The 21,223-nt window shown below is 33.0% G+C and overlaps 1 protein-coding gene across 1 annotated transcript in view; it reads left to right on the top strand.

Moving 5' to 3' along the window:
• LOC108910340 (paired amphipathic helix protein Sin3b) overlaps nt 1-21,223 on the top strand; it is a 58,615-nt gene that overhangs the window by 11,814 nt on the left and 25,578 nt on the right. Inside the window, exons 2-6 of the mRNA XM_023454977.1 lie at nt 1,386-2,356; nt 13,850-14,341; nt 15,021-15,896; nt 18,354-18,591; nt 18,653-18,846. Of these exons, the coding sequence (XP_023310745.1) occupies nt 1,406-2,356; nt 13,850-14,341; nt 15,021-15,896; nt 18,354-18,591; nt 18,653-18,846 (2,751 nt within the window). The 5' untranslated portion in view covers nt 1,386-1,405. The remainder of the gene's footprint in view (nt 1-1,385; nt 2,357-13,849; nt 14,342-15,020; nt 15,897-18,353; nt 18,592-18,652; nt 18,847-21,223) is intronic.

Raw genomic sequence — 21,223 nt, 5'->3', positions numbered from 1 at the left:
ACAACAGTACTTAAAATTTTAATTTACGTTGTTATGTTTATTATGCTGTAAATTTTATCTTGGAAAAAAGTAGATAAGAAGTAACCGAAAATTAAATTAAGCATGGAAAAAATTTATTGATGTTCCATTTTATTTATTAATACTGTCTGTTTCACTTAAGAATACATGGTAGCATGAGTATTATTTCAGTTTTAAAAATTGATTAAACTAAAAAAAAATTGCCCGAAAGTAAGCACTCTTGAATGGTGCTTTTAATCTTGTAATTTCCATAGGCGATTAAATAAATGGAATTTTACAAAGACATGTTCTTTTTTTAATAACTTCAAGATTATAATAACTTGTGGTTATTGCCATTAAAAGGTTACTAACGTTTTAGGTTTTAGTTGACTATAGTCTACTTTTTTCTTATGACTGGTATTTCAATTAAGGGTGTTGAAAAATGTCATCATATAACGCCCAAAACGCTTCGAAATGTTCCTTCAGAAGTGGAACAAAGATTTTATTATTGTATGAAAGTAGTGAGAAACCCATTTGAACATTTAATAAAATAACATTATTTCATTTATTGATATAAAGCCGTATGTCATCCTGAGCAACATTGAAAAGGTTTTAAAATGACGTGTCACTCAACATATGGTGCCATTTAATGTTAAGAATATTTTACGCCCCTGCCTAAGAGGTAGCTTCCAAGACACCAAAACTTATGCCATTACTTTTCCTCCTTGACAAGAAAATCAACATCAGGTTTTTTTGTTTTTTTTTTTAATTCCGATATTTTCCAGGCAGGAAGTTTTAATTGGAACACCCTTTATTTTATTTTTTCTAATTACCTTTTAATAATTATTTTAATTTAGTTAATAATTGTACCTTAGTACTTATGTTTTAAGTAGCATTGCAACAAATAAAAATATTCAAACGTGGAAAAATATTCAGTGATAACATGATTTTGACAACTGTTTATTTTCTAAATTAGTTGTGTAAATGTTAGTGTTTTATTATGGAAACCATGGGAAATTATTTTTTTGTTCAAATTTAAGTGAAAAACTCCATTATAATTCCAAAAAGAGACTTGGAAAGTATGTTGACTACTGCTAACCAAAATCTGGAAATTGTAATGATTTATATAACTAAAATTTTCAATTTTCTGTTTTCAACTATTATACTATTTAAATTAATTATTTTTGCATAACTTTTTTTATACCTTTTACTGTTTACGTATAATTTTCTTTAAACCAAGTCCTATATAAATATAATCTAAGCATATTAGTAACTTATTATAAAAACATATAGTTTAATATTTATATATTCTTGATGGTAAAACAAAATGTTATTGAATAAATATTGCTGACTTTTGTTTGTATTTATATAATGTTTTTTTTTTCCAGCCGCCTCAATGTAATTTGAAATGAAACGTTTGCGTGTGGATGAGACTGTGAAGGATCGAAGTGGACCCCCGCTATCTGGTGCTCTGTACCGTCAGTCTTTAAGCAACACTGCACCAGCATTGTCCTATTCCAGTGGGAGCACTGTGAAAGTGGTCGGTGAAGGTATGCAGTCTGGACTTTATCCACCACCACCTCCTGTCAGTTACGGTGCCATGCCAACTGCAGCTGCTCCTCACCTCTCTGTCAGTAGCCATTCCCAGCTACGCACTAGTGGCAATTCTTCACCTAGTGCAAACCTTCAAGAGTCATCGCAACAGCAGCAGTCTCCCAGCAGCAACTTCCAACGATTGAAGGTTGAGGATGCCCTCTCTTATCTGGATCTGGTCAAGTTTAAGTTTGGCTCAACGCCACAAGTGTACAATGACTTTTTAGATATTATGAAAGAGTTTAAGAGTCAGAGCATTGACACGCCAGGTGTCATTCAAAGAGTCTCCAATCTGTTCAAGGGATACCCTGAATTAATAGTAGGTTTCAATACTTTTCTGCCTCCGGGTTATAAAATTGAGGTCCAACGTAGCGACCAGGGCTATGCATTTCAAGTATCAGTCAGCATGCCTAGCCCTACTGGTACTATGAATTCAGATCCTCAACAGCAGAGATCAGCAATGATTTTGAAGGGTTCTGGCACGATAAATATGTCTGGCCAAAATCAACCACCGCCACCCAGTCAACCAGCATCCCAACCCCTGTCATTGACGCAGCACATACCTCCTGTGGCTCCACAAGCTCCTCCCGCAGCACCAGTAGTTCACCATCCTTCCACATATGGCAGCAGTGCTCCCACATATGGTCCTCTATCTTTATCTGCTGCCCAGGCTGCTGTTACACAAGCTCTGCAGGGTCACACAGACTCACCGCAGAATCAACCAGTTGAGTTCAACCATGCCATCAACTACGTCAATAAAATAAAGGTATGTTTGTTTGATTTCTAGGTCTAGTTTGTAATAATATAAAAAGTTTTAATTACCCCAATGTAGTTACAGGGTAAAGTATGTATACATAAATAAATTTTGTTCTTTTTTTTTTTTGTTACACGTATTAGTTTCTAAATTCAAGAAGTAAAGTCTCACTTTTAGTGGTCTACGGATTACTTGTACTTTTATTCCCTCGTAACAAAAACAAACAAATATATACAGGATAGTAGTCTTGAAGGGAGTATTCAGCACAAAACAAGAAAAAAGTTTCTATAAACAGTATTCGTAAATGCTTGTTTATTGAAGTATAAGCAAAATTTTTAAGATTATCAAATTAGCTTAAGACACTAATTGAAAAAAAGTCAGCTTAGAAGTACTTGTCAAAAATTTGACATGGTTCTACTGCCAAAGAAGGTAAGTTGTCAAAGTAATAACTGATGTTTTTGTGTTATACATGTTACAGCTTATATTCTAAAAGTATGCTGATATGCATTTAAGTTATGGAAAAGCAAAATGATAATGTGTGTGCAGCTATTCGACTGCATGCAGAGCGATATCCCAATAGGAAATTGCCACGCTATAGCAGCTTTATTGTTGTTAACCAACGTTTACAGGAAAGTGGTTTCTTTAAAACACGTAGAATCTGGGCGACATCGTACTGTACTGCAAGAAGGAATTCTTAATATAGGAAGAAAATTTTAGCCTCAGTACAAGACGCATGTCTGCGACTTTAGGTATTTGATATAATCAAGTGTGGTGAACTTTACTAGAGGAGTCCTATTGGATGACCCGCTCACACTCCGGATCTAAATCCACCAGATTTTTTTGTTTGGGGTCAACTAAAAAGTACGGTTTATGTGGAAGAAGGCAGCTTACAATGAAATTTGCAACAACCCTATAATATTTGAATGTGTGAGAACGTTTCTAAGGAGAGCTAAACGAAGGGAGTTCACATTTTGGAAATATGGTCTAGATACAATGATATAATGATCTTGATGAATTTTATGTTAAATTTCATGTGCTTTGCTAACATATATTTAGACATATGTTTATAGAAACTTTTTTTTTTGTTTTCCGCTGTATAATGCTCCCTCCAAGTTTGATGTTTATTTGTTACACCCTGTATACTAATGCAATTCAAATGATTGCTAAGGTCATAATCAGCTATTCACTTCTGTTTTTAAGTATGTATTTCTACAGTAAATTTCTTATAGTTGCAAACTCTATTACACAGACACGGTTGTGGACTATTTGCTAATGGTTGTCGCTTTTGTGCTGCAAGAAAGGTTGTTTAGTTTGCGTTTGACAATGATTTTACATGGAAAGAAAATTACAATAAATTCAACAGACGATTATTTGAGTTATTTTAAGGTAAAAAGTTCATATTCAATTGGTCTGCAGATGCAGGATGTTAAACTTTAAAAAAAATACTATTTCGTAAATATCTTTAAATACCCTTTACTCAATTTTGTTGTAATTTGGCAGTGTTATTTGTACTTATGTTATTTAGATGTTACATATTATTAATAAAAAAGTATAAAAAAAAATGATAATTTCCAAAAGAAACTTTTCCCCATGTTTCCTGTTTGGTCCAGGGATATGCAATTGTGGGTTTTATTTTCTACAAAAATTAATCAAGACACGAAAAGTATTCAAGAGAGAAAAAAGTTGTATTTTAAGTTGTTTAATAAAAAAATATGTAAAAATTACATAAAAGTCAGTGGCATAAATTTTTTTTTGTCTAAAATATTTGTTAAGGTACCGCCACTGGACTTAATAAATCTAATCAAGTTAGGGTTAAATTAGCCCCTTAACACTAGAAATAACACTGCCAAATTACAACAAAATTGGGTAAAGGGGCTATTTAGGAAATAGAAATTTTTTTACAAAAGTTTAATACCCTGTATCTTCAAAACAAAGAACCTGCGGACCAATGTTTATATGAACTTTTTGTCTTAAAATGACTCAAATAATCATATGCTGAATTTATGTACATACTTAATTAACACCCTGTATAAATCTCAAATCTGTCGTTGACTAGTTGGAGTAGGGATTTTTTGCTTTTGTTGTAATTACAGATTATCAGAGTGGTTGTTCTTGAATGTCAAATAGGGTAGAGGAAAAAAAGAATTATTCTAATTTACAATACCACTAAGGCAACTACGATTTTAATCCTAATCCATATTTTTTACTTAATTTTAATATTTAAAAAAGAAAACATGAATCTTAAGTAAAAATATTCAATATATTAGTATAAGAGTTGATGAAGCAGTCAATATCAGACAACTTTGATTACTAATTAATGTGCATGTCTCAGATTGGCAGTCCTGTAAAGCTGGCACCCCAACGTTTGAATTTATTAAAAATTATTAATGTCCATTTCACAAAATAGCAGCAATTCTGTATTGTGTTTGAATAGTTCAACTATTGTAACCATTAAAAAATGATAAGGATGGCACTCAAACGTATTGTTATCTATAGAAAAATGTTTTTTTAAATAATTTGAGTAATTATACTTCCAGTTTTTTTATCTTCTGCGGTTCAGATCTGGACCGCGGTCCACCAGCTGCCGACCACTGTTCTAGTATATGTAATTGTATAGATATCGAATTTAATTCATTTATGCAGTTTTTGATAATTTTGAAGTGGGAAGTCTGACATTGTACTCGAATATGTATGTCCACTTTTTCATAAAAAACGTGTTGCTGTAGCTGCTATAGTTTTAGAGATATATTTAATTTAAGAGTTTTACAAAAATTCGATAAAGAAGTTCTGAATAAAGTAGCTGCAGATCTGCATTGTATGTGAATAATTCTATTACTTCTTGTAAGCTGTGCCTCTCAAGTCGCTCCATTTGAAAAAGATTAAACTTTAAGCAGTTTTAGGATTTTCAATAAAGGGGCTTTGTATTTTAATTTTTATATTTTAAGCAAGTATTGTTTTTTTAACAAACTATAAAATAATCCTAAATTGCAAATTTGACATCTACTTCATATCTGTCCCTTGGTTTTATGCCCCAATAAAACAAAGCCCCTTGAAAAAAAATCATATCAGTACCCTAAAAAATTACTGCACATAAAATTCAATCTATAATACTAACATACAAATACTAATAACGAGCGTTGAAATAAAAACATGGTCAAGTTGGTTCTGAAAATTTGGACGTAGGGCGTAGCGTATAGCAAATGAACTTAAACGTCATCTGTCAAAGCGCTATATCGCCGCTATCAATTTGAATATATTCGTTTTAAAAAATGTTTAAAATGGTGTTTTCTCAAGAACAAAAAGTGTTTATCATAGAGTCCTACTTTAGAAATGGACGCAAGATTGATGGAATATGGAAGTATTCTATTGAGGAATGTTTCATAGAATTTCAAAATCAATTTCCCGGCGTTGTTGAGTACAAAATTTTTCAAAGTGCAGTTCAGCGTTGTGTTAATGTTTTTCGTGAAACGGGCAGTGTAACAAGAAAAGAAGGAAGCGGCCGACCTAAAAAGCGGACTGAAGAATTAAAAGAAAATGTCCAACAAATAATGGAAAATGCGCCAAGAACTTCTGTACGTGTTTTATCACAAATGGTGGGAGTATCAGTCGGTACCTGCCACACAGTGTTAAAAAAAGATTTGCGTTTGTTCTCCTATCGTTTAACTTGTCAGCAAGAACTTCATGAAGTTGATTTTCCGCGACGGGCTGTATTTTGTGAATGGTTTTTAAACAACTACGGTGAACTTCATAATATCACCTTTTTTTCTGATGAAGCCTGGTTTCATTTAAGTGGTTACGTAAACTCACAGAATATGAGAATGTGGTCTTCTGAAAAACCAGATAACTTTTTTGTCGAGGGCCCTCTACACGCTCAAAAAATTGGAGTTTGGTGTGCTCTCAATCGAAGGAGGATTTATGGACCTATTTTTTTTAATGGTACTCTTACTGCGCAAAGGTATAGAGAAGAAATTATCGCTCCTTTTGTTAACCAGCTGGAAGAAAACGAAATTACAAACTTTTACTTTCAACAAGATGGCGCAAGGGCACATACGGCAGGCGAGACGATGAATATGTTGAGGGAAGTTTTCCAAAATCGACTAATAAGTCTCAATGCTGAACATGAATTTCCACCGAGGTCATGTGATATTACGCCGTGTGATTTCTTTTTGTGGCCTTACCTTAAAAACACTATTTTTGAACTGCCTATTCCTGATTTAAACCATCTGCAGGCTCGACTTATAGACAAGATTCGTGAAATTAACAATACCCCGAGCATCTTAGAAAATGTCTTTAATTCTTTGAGGAACAGGTGTGAAAAGTGCTTGGAACAAGGAGGGGGACACTTTCAGCAGCTGCTTTAATTTATTGTTATAACAAGGAGGGGGACACTTTCCGCAGCTCCTTTAATTGTTTGTTATTGTTATCACGATTATTCTTTAAAATAAAGTTATATAGTCATTAACGTTATTGAAACTGACAGCTGCTATACAGCTCGTTGAGAAATGAGGTTAAGTTGGTCGCTATAAGCTACTCCCTACGTCCAATGTGTCAGAGCCAACTTCGACCACGTTTTTATTTGAACGCTCGTTATATTCAGCAAAACATTGGCTTAAGTATTTGAAGCCGAGTTTCAGTAATTTTAACTACTCTTATGCTATTCATATAAAAGTATTTCAAATATATATGTTTATTTTAATGTTCTAATATAGAATTTAGAAGGAATGTATGGAGCTATTTATTTAACTAAATATTTAATTTTAATAATTTTCTCCAGAACTTCCTGTTTCAAAATTTTCAATAACTTCTTAAATTCGATATCCCACAATTACAGGAATATTAAATTTAATCAAGCACCTATGCAGAACTGCTGTTACTTTCACCAAAACTCCCTGTTTCAAAATTCTCAAAAACTGCTTAAATTAATTAAATTCGATATCCACAACTGGATCGGTCAGAGCGACATAGTACAAAATAATACAACTATTTAAGTGCAATGCAGAACTGCTATTTTCTCCCTATATTTTTGTTTCTAAATGTCGAGGTGCAGAATTAAAGCTGAGAATTTTATAGAGATACTGAAATACATTCTAGAACAAGAAAAATTTAAAATATATATATATGGGGGCGATGTATGAATTTTTTAATACATATTTTCAAAACGTTATTTTTCAGTATCCAACAGGAAACTGATGTTTAAATTTAATAAGCACTTTAGAAGTAGGTATTTGTTATTAAATTGGCACTAAGAATTTTTTTGTAAGTTCAAACTTCAGAAACACGTAATACCTATACCAAATTATTGGTGTTAACTACACACTACAAATTTGAGAACGAAACCTTCAGCACGGTTTGTAGCAGCCTGGAAAACCGGGAATACCGGGAAAAGTCATGGAATTCATTATTCATCATAAAAAATAGGGAATAGTCAGGGAATTTTAAAAGAATTCATGAGTCGGGAAATTTGACGTTTGCTACTGGAAATTTTGTGAGAGCAGACCCTAGGTCAAGGGTCGGCAATGGGGCGGACCGCGGTCCAGATCCGGACCGCGGAAGGTAAAATACTGGACCGACAAAAATTTTTTGAAAATATAAATTACTCGGATAAATTATTTTAAAAATATTTTTTTACGTTTGAGTGCCACCCTTATTATTTTTTCTAGTATTTTACAATTGTGACTGATTTGAGTTCTTAACACAAGTGAAAATAAAAAATTAGTATGAAATATGAATTTTTTTCTGAACCTCGTTAAAAAATTTCAAAAGTATCCGGACCCCTCCTAAAATTACTTGCCGACCCCTGCCCTAGGTTCTTGAAAGAGAAACCTATTTGTGGTTTTGAAAGCTTTATGAGGTTTTTTGAGTATAAGAAAGATTATGGGAGTCCACTCTAGAAAATGTTTAATGCATAAACATCAATTAGTATTTAAAAATGAACTGCAAGCTGCAACTGACCCGAGTTTTTTTTTATAAGTAAGGGAAAACCTGGAAAAGTTAGGGAATTCTATATTACTTGTACTATGAACGATGTTTAGACATTTTAGAAATATCAACATAGAACACTAATCATTAATTTTTGATAGCTTATTTGTTCAAGTTTGTTAAAAAAAATTAAACTACCCTATATAAACTACAATGGTGTTTGGTTATTATGACTGCTTTTAATAACTGACCATATATTGTGTTATTATCACTAGTTTGATTTCATATAGATTAATTTTCGGTTTGCTTGTCTTTGAACAAAATGTGCCTTTTAATTAAAAGGATGCCGTTTAATCATTTAAATATTCCCTCACTTTTTTTTTTGTATTAGTCTTCGTTATGTGGCTTAAATAAACACTAAATATTGCAAATAGTTTTTTCAAAAACCAAATTGGAGATTTAAAAAAATGGTATTAATATTTTTGTTTATTTGTTTACACTTTTTTCTGAGTTACAATTTAGTAGGAAATCATAAATTGATGACGTAATGTAGGTAAAGTCAGGAATGTCATACTATCTTTATTTATTCTATGCAGTAAAGTATTGGTCAGCACTTTAGTCAGTTGTACTTGTGATCTACCATTTGGGGTAAGTTTTTATAGATTCTTTTTTAATCTGTTTGAATTTGTAAAATTTATTTAATTCAATCTCTATGTGCCATCTAAAATGACCAGTGCCTGATTTACAGTGGTGGGGACCTATTCTAGAAAAAAAATATCCTTTTTGGTAGCCTCCCAAAAAAAAAATAATTGAATTAAATAAAAGTAAATTTTAACCCACTTTCCCTAGGGACACAAGATGTATAACTAGAAATGAAGAATTAAAATCCACTTACCCTTGGGGTGATAGGATGTAATTAGGTTTCTAAAACAAAAAACGTCGTTTTAAACAGTAAATTGTAGGAGTCATAATTGGCTTTAAAAAAATTATTACTGGTAAAATAAAAAAACACTATTAATATAAACACGTTATTTTAAAACCAGTTTTCTAGAGGAACCCAAGGTTAAAAAAAGCCTTAATTTTGCTACCCACATGATAAATAAATTTAAAAAATTGATAAAAAAATTAGTTTCCATAAAAAAAATTTTTGTTAACATGGTGGGGGCCCCTAGTTGGTAGGGGCTTATAGGCTGCAGCCTACACCAGCCTATAGGTCAACTAGGCACTGAAAATGACTGCTCTTTCTAAAAAAATTATATAAAAATGGCTAGTTCATCAAGTAATAATATGTAATTTAAGCAAAGTTTGGTTGTTAATATATGAGACATTTGATTGGATGTTGTTAAAAACGATTTAATTAAAACTAGTTGAAACTTTTTTTTATAAACTCCATATGATCACTAACATCACTCATTGTGTTTATATTAATGTTGATTTAACAAAACAAAACAAGTAAACAATTCGAGGGCATTATAACAGAGGGGTGTATAAACCTAAATCACGAAAATTGTATTTTCGAGGGAATGAGCCACAAAAAGGGTGGGGCATAGTTCTTTAGTCAGGCGTATCGGTATTTACAATAATTAAAATTTTATTGGTGTTATTATATTAAGTATATGAACCATCTTACATCTCCCGAACATCACATAGAGGCGTATAAACATACACCTGTTATAAATTGTAATTTGGTTCATACGCCCCTTTATTATGAAACCCTCGATATGAAATTATTACAATAAATATAAAAGTGTCAGTAATTTAAAAAATATAATGTGATAAACCTGATATCTAGAGAGATGATCAACCATTTTTTAAAGAACTGTTTATCTTTTATTGGAATTAGATATCCTGACATCTTGTTTTAAATTTCCGCAAGGAAGTACTATTCAAGTAGTTAACTATACTCCGCGGTCGAAATTATAGAGAGTGACTCAAACATAATATAAAAACACTATTGCCATAATGCGTATAAAATATAAAATAATTTTTTATACGGTTCAATATTATTTATCTTTGTGCCGCTCGCTACGCACATCGATAGAATCTATAATCGTCTATAGCGTAGACGGGGGGTTTAATTCCATGGCTATAATAAATTTATAAATTAAAAAAGCACAACTGGGACGTTTTAAAATGCTGTAATAATTAAAATGGATCAAAGTGCCAGTTATAGCAAACCGTAAAAAAATATTAGATGTTATGTTTTATTATCTTTTTTCAATATTTTCTATATCTTGTTGCCTTTTACGCAGACACGCCAATGGATTTTCGTTCCCGGCACGCTTCATCCCCCTTACTAGTCCAAAAGCTAGCGATGAGTCACTCTCTATAATTTCGACCGCGGAGTATAGGACAGTGAATTGATCTTGAGGAATTGACAATAGATGGCGTAACTTATACTTTATTACATCGGACACTTCTATAACTATATTCATGTCGAAGCTCGTGTCATTAGGCTTGACTTTTTTTTACTTTGCTATTTTGGTTATTTTACGTCGGTCTACTTCTGCAACTATGGCTAAACACTGACATCGGAGACGAGCAACTCCCAACCTGGAAATTTTGCCAAACCCCCACTTTGTCGTAGGGTAGGGATCTTTTACTTGCCTAACATTGCTTAGATAAGGTACCACCAGCTTTACATCCATTCTGAGGAATGGTATGTCTTTCTATACAAACATCGCCTAAAGTATAACTTCTGTGAATACACCGACATACAGGCTACTAGAAGGTGGGCAAGCATCTTGAGTTTTCCTTGGATGGTCGCTCATCCAAGTACTAACCGCGATCAACGTTACTTGACTTTTCATATCGCTGACATGAATGACAAGTCGCTAGGCCACATTCGCCTTTTTACTTTTTATTATGTGTCATTTTGCAGAAGTGTAAACAACATATATTTTTCTCAGCTCCGAATATGAACATACTCCATCAATAAAAACATGTGCATATTGGTCTTGATGTTCTAGAAGTGGTGATTTTGATCAAGGTTGACAAAGAACACCCTATTCATCCGAAAAAGTTCGAAGATGAGGAATAATTAGAAGCATTACTCGACCTAGATTCATGTCAAACAAAAGATGAACTTTCTGAATCGTCGAATGTTGACAAGTTTTCAAACATTTAAATGCACTCAGTACGATTCAAAAGCAAGGAAATTGGGTGCCATACGAATTGAAGCTGAGAGATGTAGAACGGCGATTATTCATATGTGAACAATTGCTTCAGTGGCAAACAAGAAAGGGTTTTTTGTATCGTATTGTCACTGACAATGAAAAATGGATATGCTGTGATAATCCTAAGTGTAGAAAATCGTGGGGTTTGCCTGGTCGTGCTTCAACATCGACAGCAAGACCGAATATTCGCCATTTGAAGCTTATGCTCTGTATTTGGTGGGACCAGTTTGGTGTTGTGTACTATTAGTTGGTTCAGTTGAATGAAACCATCACTGATGAACTTTATCGAACACAATCGATACTTTTGATACATTGAAGGAAAAACGGCCGCAAAAGCACAATAAAGTAATTTTTCAACATGACAATGCTTGACCACTTGTTTTTAATGAAGTCAAAACATTGGAATGGGATGTTTTACCCTACCTACCATATTCACCAGATGTTTCTCCATCGGATTACTACTTGTTGAAAAGATGAGTTGTTCTTTCGACGTGGAATCCGTACACCTCTAGAAAGATGGGAAAAAATAGTGGCTAGCGATGGACAATATTTTAAATACTACCTAATGTATACAATTTTTCACAATAAAGTCTTGAATTTACATAAAAATCCCTCAAAATTAATTCACAGTCCTGTTAAATCACCATATAAAAAAATGCAACTAAATATATTACAAATGTCACTATAATAAAATTCAGTTGCTTTTTAAATATAATTGAAATCTAGTATCACAAGTGCTCTCGTTGGTTGCGCTAATAAACACGATTAGCGAAAAAACAACAAGCTAATATATGAGTTCTCTATATATTTTTCCTTTCTGTATGGTTATGTTAGTTTAATTGAATTTACAGAGTTTGCCTTTAATCATTTTGACAACAGACTGAGTAGATGTAATGGGAGGGAAAAAATGGTAATCAAAATTTGTACACTAAATACTCACTCATAATTAATTTTCATCTTTACTCAAATACTATTAAAACATTACTGGAATTATATGTATATATTTCTATATACCAGGGGCGTAGCATCTATTAAATAATTATTCAAATATTAAAGTGTGACTCGAGTTTGCACACTAAATTGCTCTTGTTACCCTTCAATATAATATATGTATACAAATTTTAAGATTCTTGACAAATTGTGATTTACATCTACCTATTATAATACAGGAATTAGTCACTCAGGACAATTTGCTACTTATACAGTTTTTATCAACGTGAGTATTTGTTATATAATGTCTGTCATTCTAATACATTCTTAATTTTATCTGGAGTACTGCAGTGTTCAAACTTGGGTCCATTCTTATTTCTCTAGTTTCCAATATAATATTTTCGCTAAAGACTCGATATATTTACCCTTTACATTTCCGCTCAAGATAATGTTATTGCTGATTGGTTGAATAGAATCTCTTTAATGAAACAGAATGTTGTGTTTTAATGTAATCTTGATCTTATTTTAATTTTACCGAAATGTAATTGCCAACGTGAAGGAAATAAAATTACTGTTTCAAACAAAGTTACTAGTCACGTGGCTTGTAATCATTTATACAGGCTCTGTATTATTAAAAATATAGATGTAATATTTGATGTTAAAATCTCATTTTCTGACCGTGTTTACCATGTGTCTAATACTGCTTTCAAAACTTTAAACTTTAATTAAACATTCCTTAACAATATTTTTAATATTCTCAAATGTCTATATTTTCTTTAGGTCATCCTTAAATATGATTCAATTGATATCCACATTATCGGACTACATTTAGCTAAATCAAAAATGTTTGATGTCTAAAATATTTATCACATTAATCATTATCCTGGTAGAGCATTAGTCACGACTTACTCTTGGAAAGATTTGAAATCATATTAATAATAATTAAGAAAAGTTCTAACAAATTTGTTATTTTTATTTCATCATCTTATTGACTAAGCCATTATTAAGGCTGTGTTCAGCGAATGGTCAGACCGGTCAAAGTCGTTCAGCGAACAAATATTTCGTTGGTCAGCCCAGTCAGCTGAATAGGAATATCGGACGAGTTTTAATACAGTTACTGAAGGCCGTTCAGCGAATTGTTTGACTAAAGAAGTTTGACCAAATTAGTCTGACTATTTGTTGAACACACCCTAAATTTGTGTACCTAAACTAGAATCTAGGGCTGTTAAATACACGTGGGTTTGATATTAATATGCCTCACCCTGTAAGTTCCATTAGTTAATTTTAATTGAAGTTTTGATTTATACAACTTAAATTTTTGTTTGGCATAATACAGTCAGAATATCGGATGTGTCAGAATTTACTGAAAATATATTTTAACACCTTTGATTTGTGCTGTGCTTTAACAAATTATACTTACTTTACATATTTATTCAACTCACATTTTTCTTCATGTCTACAAATTCATAATTGTTTCTAGAATCGCTTCCAAGGCCAACCAGAAAAGTACAAGAGGTTTCTCGAGATCCTCCACACATACCAAAAGGAGCAGCGCACGCTGAAAGACTCGGCAGGCATAGGCTCTGGGGTGAAACATCTGACTGAGCAAGAGGTATACAGCCAGGTGGCCAAGCTGTTCGAGAACCAGAGCGACCTACTTGCTGAGTTTGGTCAATTTCTTCCGGATGCCACTAGCCACATCAATCAGGCACCTATATCAGAACATTCGAATTCTGTTAAGAAGCCACCTAGTAAACCATATCATAGAGACAACATGCTGGATAGGCATAGTCTGCCACACAAGCCCAGCCATATTTCGGGGCCCGTGAAGCGCTCCCCGCCGTACTCGAATTACCAACACAGGGAGGCACCGCCAGTTAAAAAGCACAAAATATCCACTTCCTGTCGGGATGTTAGTCTCAGTGAGGCTGGGAAGTATGCAGCTTTAAATGATTATGCATTTTTTGATAAGGTAATTTAATATTAGTTTCAAACCTTTTAGTAGATATAGTTTTCAATCTTTTCAATTGCATAGCAACAAAGCTTAATATAAATTGTAGAAAGAACTACATCAATTACATTTTGGGATTGGATGCAAATGAGTCATTTTTTTATAAATTGCATACAATTAGTTCTTATTTTCTTATATCTACCCACTTGAAAATACAATAACATTTCTTTATTTGCACTGTGATCTAAGCAACATCTTTATTAGTTTGCTGTTGTACAAGAATCGGTGCAATATAAAATCAGGCTAGAGTGAAGGTTGTCCTTTTTCATAGGCAATTCTTCTCATTCACCTGAAACAGTTTTTAAATTTTGTTGTATAAAATGATTTTATTTTTAATAATAAATTAATTTATTTCTTAAATAATTTTGTTAACTTAACATTTACAATTTTTGTTAATTAATATTCTTGTACCTTAATTACAGTAGTATTGTTTTTCTTGTATCGCACATTATTTTTTTGCCACATATTTAAATATTTTTTTATATTTACAATATTTTCTGTTAATAAGCTTTGACTTTTCTGTTACAGTAATTAAAAAAGAACTATCTTATGTCCTGTCATTTTTATCAACACTTTATTTTTGATAAGCTTATAAAATAAATCCTGCATAACCTAGAACATTTATGTTTTGTTCTTACAGGTCCGCAAAGCTGTACGTTCTCAAGAAGTATACAACAACTTCCTCAGGTGCCTCACCTTATTTAATCAGGAAATTGTGTCAAAAGCTGAACTCATCCAGATTGTCACCCCCTTCCTAGGAAAATTTCCCGAGTTACTAAGATGGTTCCGCGAGTTTATGGGCCAGAACGAACCCGAGCCTGTGCCATTCAATGTGGCCCGATCTGAACGTCCCCAGGGTGACCATGCTCTGGAAATTGATCTAGCCACTGCCAAGAGATTAGGTGCGAGCTACTGCATTATCCCCAAGGCTCAGGAAGGGTTGAAGTGCTCCGGTCGCACACCACTCTGCAAAGAAGTGCTCAATGATCAGTGGGTGTCCTTCCCCACCTGGTCTGAAGACAGCACATTTGTCAGTTCTCGCAAGACACAGTACGAGGAGTACATGTACCGTTGCGAGGATGAAAGGTTTGAACTGGATGTGGTAATCGAAGTGAATGCTTCCACCATCCGTGTGCTCGAGGGGGTGTTCAAGAAACTAGGCCGAATGAACCCCGACGAGGTTGCCAAATATAAGCTAGACGACTGCTTGGGTGGATCATCGCCCACGTTACACCAACGTGCCATCAAAAGGATATATGGTGACAAAGCACCCGATATCATCGAAGGGTTGAAGAGAAATCCGATGGTGGCAGTACCCGTAGTACTGCGCAGGCTCAAGGCCAAGGAGGAAGAGTGGCGGGAGGCGCAAAAGGGATTCAACAAGATCTGGAGGGAACAGAATGAGAAGTATTACTTGAAGAGTCTGGACCATCAAGGTATCAACTTCAAGCAGACTGACGTGAAGGCATTGAGGTCGAAGAGCCTGTATAATGAGATCGAGACAATTTTTGACGAGGTGAGTAACATGTAAGTTAACTTTAGGTATACGAAGCAAGTTTTTACAGCACGTTGCAGTAGTTTAGATGAGGCTTTTTATGCTCTTTCTGTTGTTTATTTTAATGTTACATTTCATGTGGATTCAATTGATATAACTTCAACCTCTGAATTTAAATTGTAAATAGTTTTTTTTTTTGCCCAAAATTTGTAATATTGATTATAAAACTATTTCTGAAAATAAATCTATCTCGACAAAAAAATAATTTCTCAAAACTTTGAACTACAGTTTTTTTATACACTGTGCCAAAAGTCTCGGAATAGCAAAATATCTAGACTAATAGTGAGTAAAAAGTTCAGATATACTTCAGAACATTTCTTTTGTCATGTTTTGACGCGTAAACAAGGCCTTTATTCTTGAATTATAGGGAGTAGAAGGAACGAGGCAAAGGGGGCGTGTCTCTACTAAAACTCATTAATCGGTATTCTTGAATGGTGTTCTATCAAGTAATGATAGAAGAATTTTTCCCTATTTCTTCTACTGATAATTTCGGGGGAACAGGCAGGGATCATTAAACCTAACCCTGCATTTTTTGACATGTTTCACAAATTACGAATTCCGCAATCTGTCTGTCATATATCTAGTTACTGTTTTGTGGTGATATCCTTCGAGAACTTTGAGGAAACATTCGTATAATTTGTGTTTACTTGAAGGATTGTACAGTACTCGAATAAAATAATAATAGAATAAAATGAATCTACCTCAAATAGAAATTAAAATATTTGTAGGTTCTTCCCAGTTAGCCCTCATTTTGTCTCTCTAGTGCAGCTGGGTGTTAACTTTCCAGTGTACATTTGTTTTTTTACCCTCAATATATTCAATTAGAAGTTCTTTTTGTTTAGAACTTACTGAATTTAGCTTCAGTTTTTTATCGATTTCCATTTTCTTTCCTTTTTAGACTGCACCTGACACTGACAATCAAATTACAATAATAAGTAGCATTTATTTCATGACTAGCTCATCACTAGTTTTCATTCTACCGCCTATTTACTTCTTTCTGATTGGTCGGTATATTTGACAACATTGTTCCTCGTTCTTCACTTTCATGGCTCGATCCCCTTGTGTCGAGAATACAGTATGAATTTTGTGATAGAATAGTAGTAGAGCGAAATGAGGGAACATTCCCCAGGGAGCATTCTATTCTCTCACGTCAAGAATTGAGCTCCAAATGTCCCCTCGCCCAAAAAGGTTTCCCCATTTTCTTTTTAATTGCATACTATGACTTGTGATATGTCAATTGAAAGATAATTTCATTCTCTTTACAGTAATATAAAGTTTTCTGGAAAATTTTAGAAAACAATAGTTACAACTATTTTGACTTTAAACCCCAATTCAAAAAGTTATTTAATTAAATAAAGTTGACATTTTATAATAAAGTAACATTGTCAAAAAAATATTTAATTTGTCAAATATGCCTCTAAATGAAAGAGAAAGCGTAAAGATTTTGATTATGAGAAATATGGCGGTCTCAAAAGTTTATTCGACCAAGTGGTTCATGTATTTAATGATACGTTTCCAAATGGAATACCAGTATCAAAATCAACTGTGTGCAGAACAGTACATAGGTTTGAACTGAAACCATGAACGATAAGCCCCTATCAGGACGTCCAAGAAATGCAAGTAATGACAATAAGACTGTTGAAGTATTGCAGAGTTTTGTGGAAGATCTTCATACTTCTGTGCGTAAAGCTGATACAAGTAGTAGATCATCTATTTGCCGAATTTTAAAAACAAACTTTTAAACCTTACAAAATACATTTACTGCAATAGTCAAGATGATTATGATCGAAGGCTTGATTTATGTGAAATAGTAATGGCAAAAGTTGACCTAAACCCTAACATTATATTTAATATTTGTTTTTCCGACGAATATACTTTTACTGTTTTTACTGTTTAGTCAATAGTCACAATTTGAGGTACTGAAGTGATCAAAATCCTCACTGGATGAATAGAAGAAGATACCTCAAAAAATAAATACGTGGGTTGGTATTATTGGTACTACCATTATTAGTCCGTTTGTAATTGATGGTAACTTAAATTGCCAAAAATACGAATGTTACGTAATCGAATTGTATATGCTTTACAAAACTTGGACAGTAATTTTGACAGAGTATGGTTCCAGCAGGATCATACAACACCTCATTTTGCTATTGGAGTTCAGCAATTCCTGGATCAAATATTTCTGAATAAGTGATAAAACACCCCTAGATTACTTCTTTTCTAGACATTTAAAAAATAATATATAATTNTGTTTATTTTATATGAGGAAGAAATATATTGCCATTTTAAGTTAAGAAGTGATACTTTGTAAGCCACCTAACTTTTTAACACAGTAAGATGAGGATTAAAGAAGATAAATATTTTCACTAAAATTTTAAGACTATTTTTTTATATATTTAATTTTTCTTCAATTTTTAGAGACATGAACAAAATGAAGAGGGAGCCGAACCCGTAGTAGGTCCACATTTAGTTCTACCATACAGGGACCGCACCATACTAGATGATGCTGCCAATCTTCTCATTCATCACGTTAAGCGGCAAACCGGCATCCAGAAGGGTGAAAAGAGGCGCATTAAGCAACTTCTTCGGCAATTTTTGCCTGACTTGTTCTTTCATCCAAGGCAGCAACTGAGCGATGACGAACGAGAAGAAGATGGTAAGTTGAACCTTTTTCTAGTACCATAAATCGGTAAACTAAGGAATTCATATTTTTACAGATGATAAGGACGAATGTGAGGAGAGTTCTAGTAGTTCCCCAAAGTCGGAAAAAGACAGCAAGGGAAAGGGTAGCGTGAGTCCCGGGAAATCTCCTGCCCGTGCCGAAGGAAACAGCCCTGTGGACATCAAAAGTGAAATAAGTTTGAAGGAGGAGGATGTGAAAGTGCCATTGCATGCTCAAACTAATGATCCCGTAAGTTATTTTTATACTTTTTATCTGTTTTATTCATATTTAATATATTGGGGGTCATATTGTTTTCTCGTTAGCTGTTTTATCCAAATTTTCATGTACAAGTTGCCCAGAAAGTATAAATTAAGTGATTTTTCGCAAATTTAGTTTACTTATTAATGCTCGTTTGCACCGTTTATAATTTAAGCCAAGTTCAACCGAACTTGGTTTAATTTTAAAACTAGGTTTAATAATCAGCTTTTGCACCACTTACTGCCGATTGTAGATTAAATTAAACGGCTTTAAGAATACTGTTTAGGGAGTTTGTTAAGCTGCTAACTTATGTTCGGAAAAAAATATGTCAAAGTCAAATTCTTAAACCTAACGTAATAACCTAATTTACTTTATTGTGATAAAAGATTTAGTTTAGTAACCTAACACCCTAGGAAATGATGTAATTTTATAGAACTCATGTTGCACACTAACTATTTCTTCTGGGTTTGGCATTTTTATGTATCTCTGATAAAGCCGAGTTATTACAATTGATACTCGTACAATTATTCTGGACACTATTGATATGTCCATCCCTGAAAAGTCTGCAATGGCAGACAAATTACCAGCACAAGCATAGAACCGAAAAGCAGTCAGCAATTGTTGGATACGAGATACACTATTATTCCTAGAAATACAAAATCATATTAAGAATAAAAGCTTTTTATAACTCCAAAATTCTGATTGCCAGATGCAATGTGGTCTTTTTTGTCAACCTATTGTCTACATTTAGATTATGAAATAGATCATTTCTATTATGTATATTTGTCTGGGAAATCTAAAGTCTATAATTTCGTGAATATCAAAATCATCCAATACATCAAAGTCAAAATCTGAATCCATTTAAAAGTTCTCAATGATGTCTTAACACCACTCTCTCACTCATAGTCCACAGGAAAAAGGAAGAAATACCTATTTTAAAAAATTATAACTAGCAGCTAAGTACTGTCAATAGTGTCGATTTATATTTTCTCATTAATCCAAGTTTAAGTGGTCAAATTTTAGGGTTTAAATTAATCCTAGATTAATACATAGATTTGAAACGGTGCAAACAAAATGTTATATTTTAGTCCAAGTTCAGATTTAATCCTGGATTAAACACTACGGTGCAAACGGGCATAAGAGACACTTACATGACAGAAAATCAGCAGCCTACTATTATGTAAATAAGAACAATAAGGTAAGAATAAGCATTTTCATTAATACATACTTTTTCATTTGCCAATAAAAAAACAATTTCTAAAACAAATAAAGTCTTAAGGAGGAGCTTCCGAGTAGACAACGAAAAAAATAAGTAAATTTTAGCAATAATTATTATCTTAAAAACTGTTCGATTTTATCCAAATTTGTTTTATTTAAAGTATATACAGGGTGTCGCGCTTAAATGCGATACAAGCCTGTAACTTCTTTATTTTTTGGTCGATTTCAAAAATTTTTATTTTGGAATGTGGGCTAAAAAAACTTATCTAACTGTGATATTGCTGTTTTTATTAATGCAATTCACGGCCAACTAGGACGCGTTTTCTTGACATCAAAACAGCTAATTGGTATTAGCAATTTTTTTTTTTTTTTTTTTTCAAATAACAGGTTACGTATTCTCATTTAGCATCCCTTAAAACGTCTTACCACTAAGTTTCATCAAAATCGATATCATCTTTAAGTGAGCACTCCATGATGTCGCGAAATGTAATACGTGGCCAATTTCAAAAATTTTTTTTATGGAATCTAGGATAAAACAAATTCTAACTGTGATACTGCTGTTTTTTATTAATGCAATACACAGCCAACTAGTGCTCGTATGAAGATGTATCGAATTTTATGAAACTTGGTGATAAGACATTTTAAGGGATGTTGGATGAAAATACGTAATCTGTTTTTTGGAAAAAAATCGCTAATACCAATTAGCTGTTTGACATCAAAAAAACGCGTCCTAGTTGGCTGTGTATTGCTTTCATGAAAACAGCAGCATTACAGTTAGGTAGAGTTTTTTTTATTCTACATTCTAAAGGAAAAAATTTTTGAAATCGGTCATAAAATAAAGAAGCTATAGGCTTGTATCATATTTAAGCGCGACACCATGTATGTTGAGATATGCTGACAAATTTCTATATAAATACACAGATTGTTACAAATTAGTAGGTCAAGCAGTTAACCACATATTCTTTGAACTAAAATAATGGGACTTTTCTTATGCCACTTCATTTCCAAGCCCCATTTTCAAAATACAGGGTATTAAAATTAAAATTAAAAAATTATTTTTATTGATAACTCTGGTGATATATTTATTTGAAATTTAGCACATTTTCAAGTTTAAGTCGGCATGCTTTTTGTGTAATTTTGGTTTAAAATG

Source organism: Anoplophora glabripennis, unplaced genomic scaffold (assembly GCF_000390285.2).
Source record: "Anoplophora glabripennis isolate ALB-LARVAE unplaced genomic scaffold, Agla_2.0 scaffold459, whole genome shotgun sequence".
NCBI lineage: Eukaryota > Metazoa > Arthropoda > Insecta > Coleoptera > Cerambycidae > Anoplophora > Anoplophora glabripennis.
The sequence above is the reverse complement of the archived record's forward strand: the minus strand, read 5'-3'. Positions and strand labels throughout refer to the sequence as shown.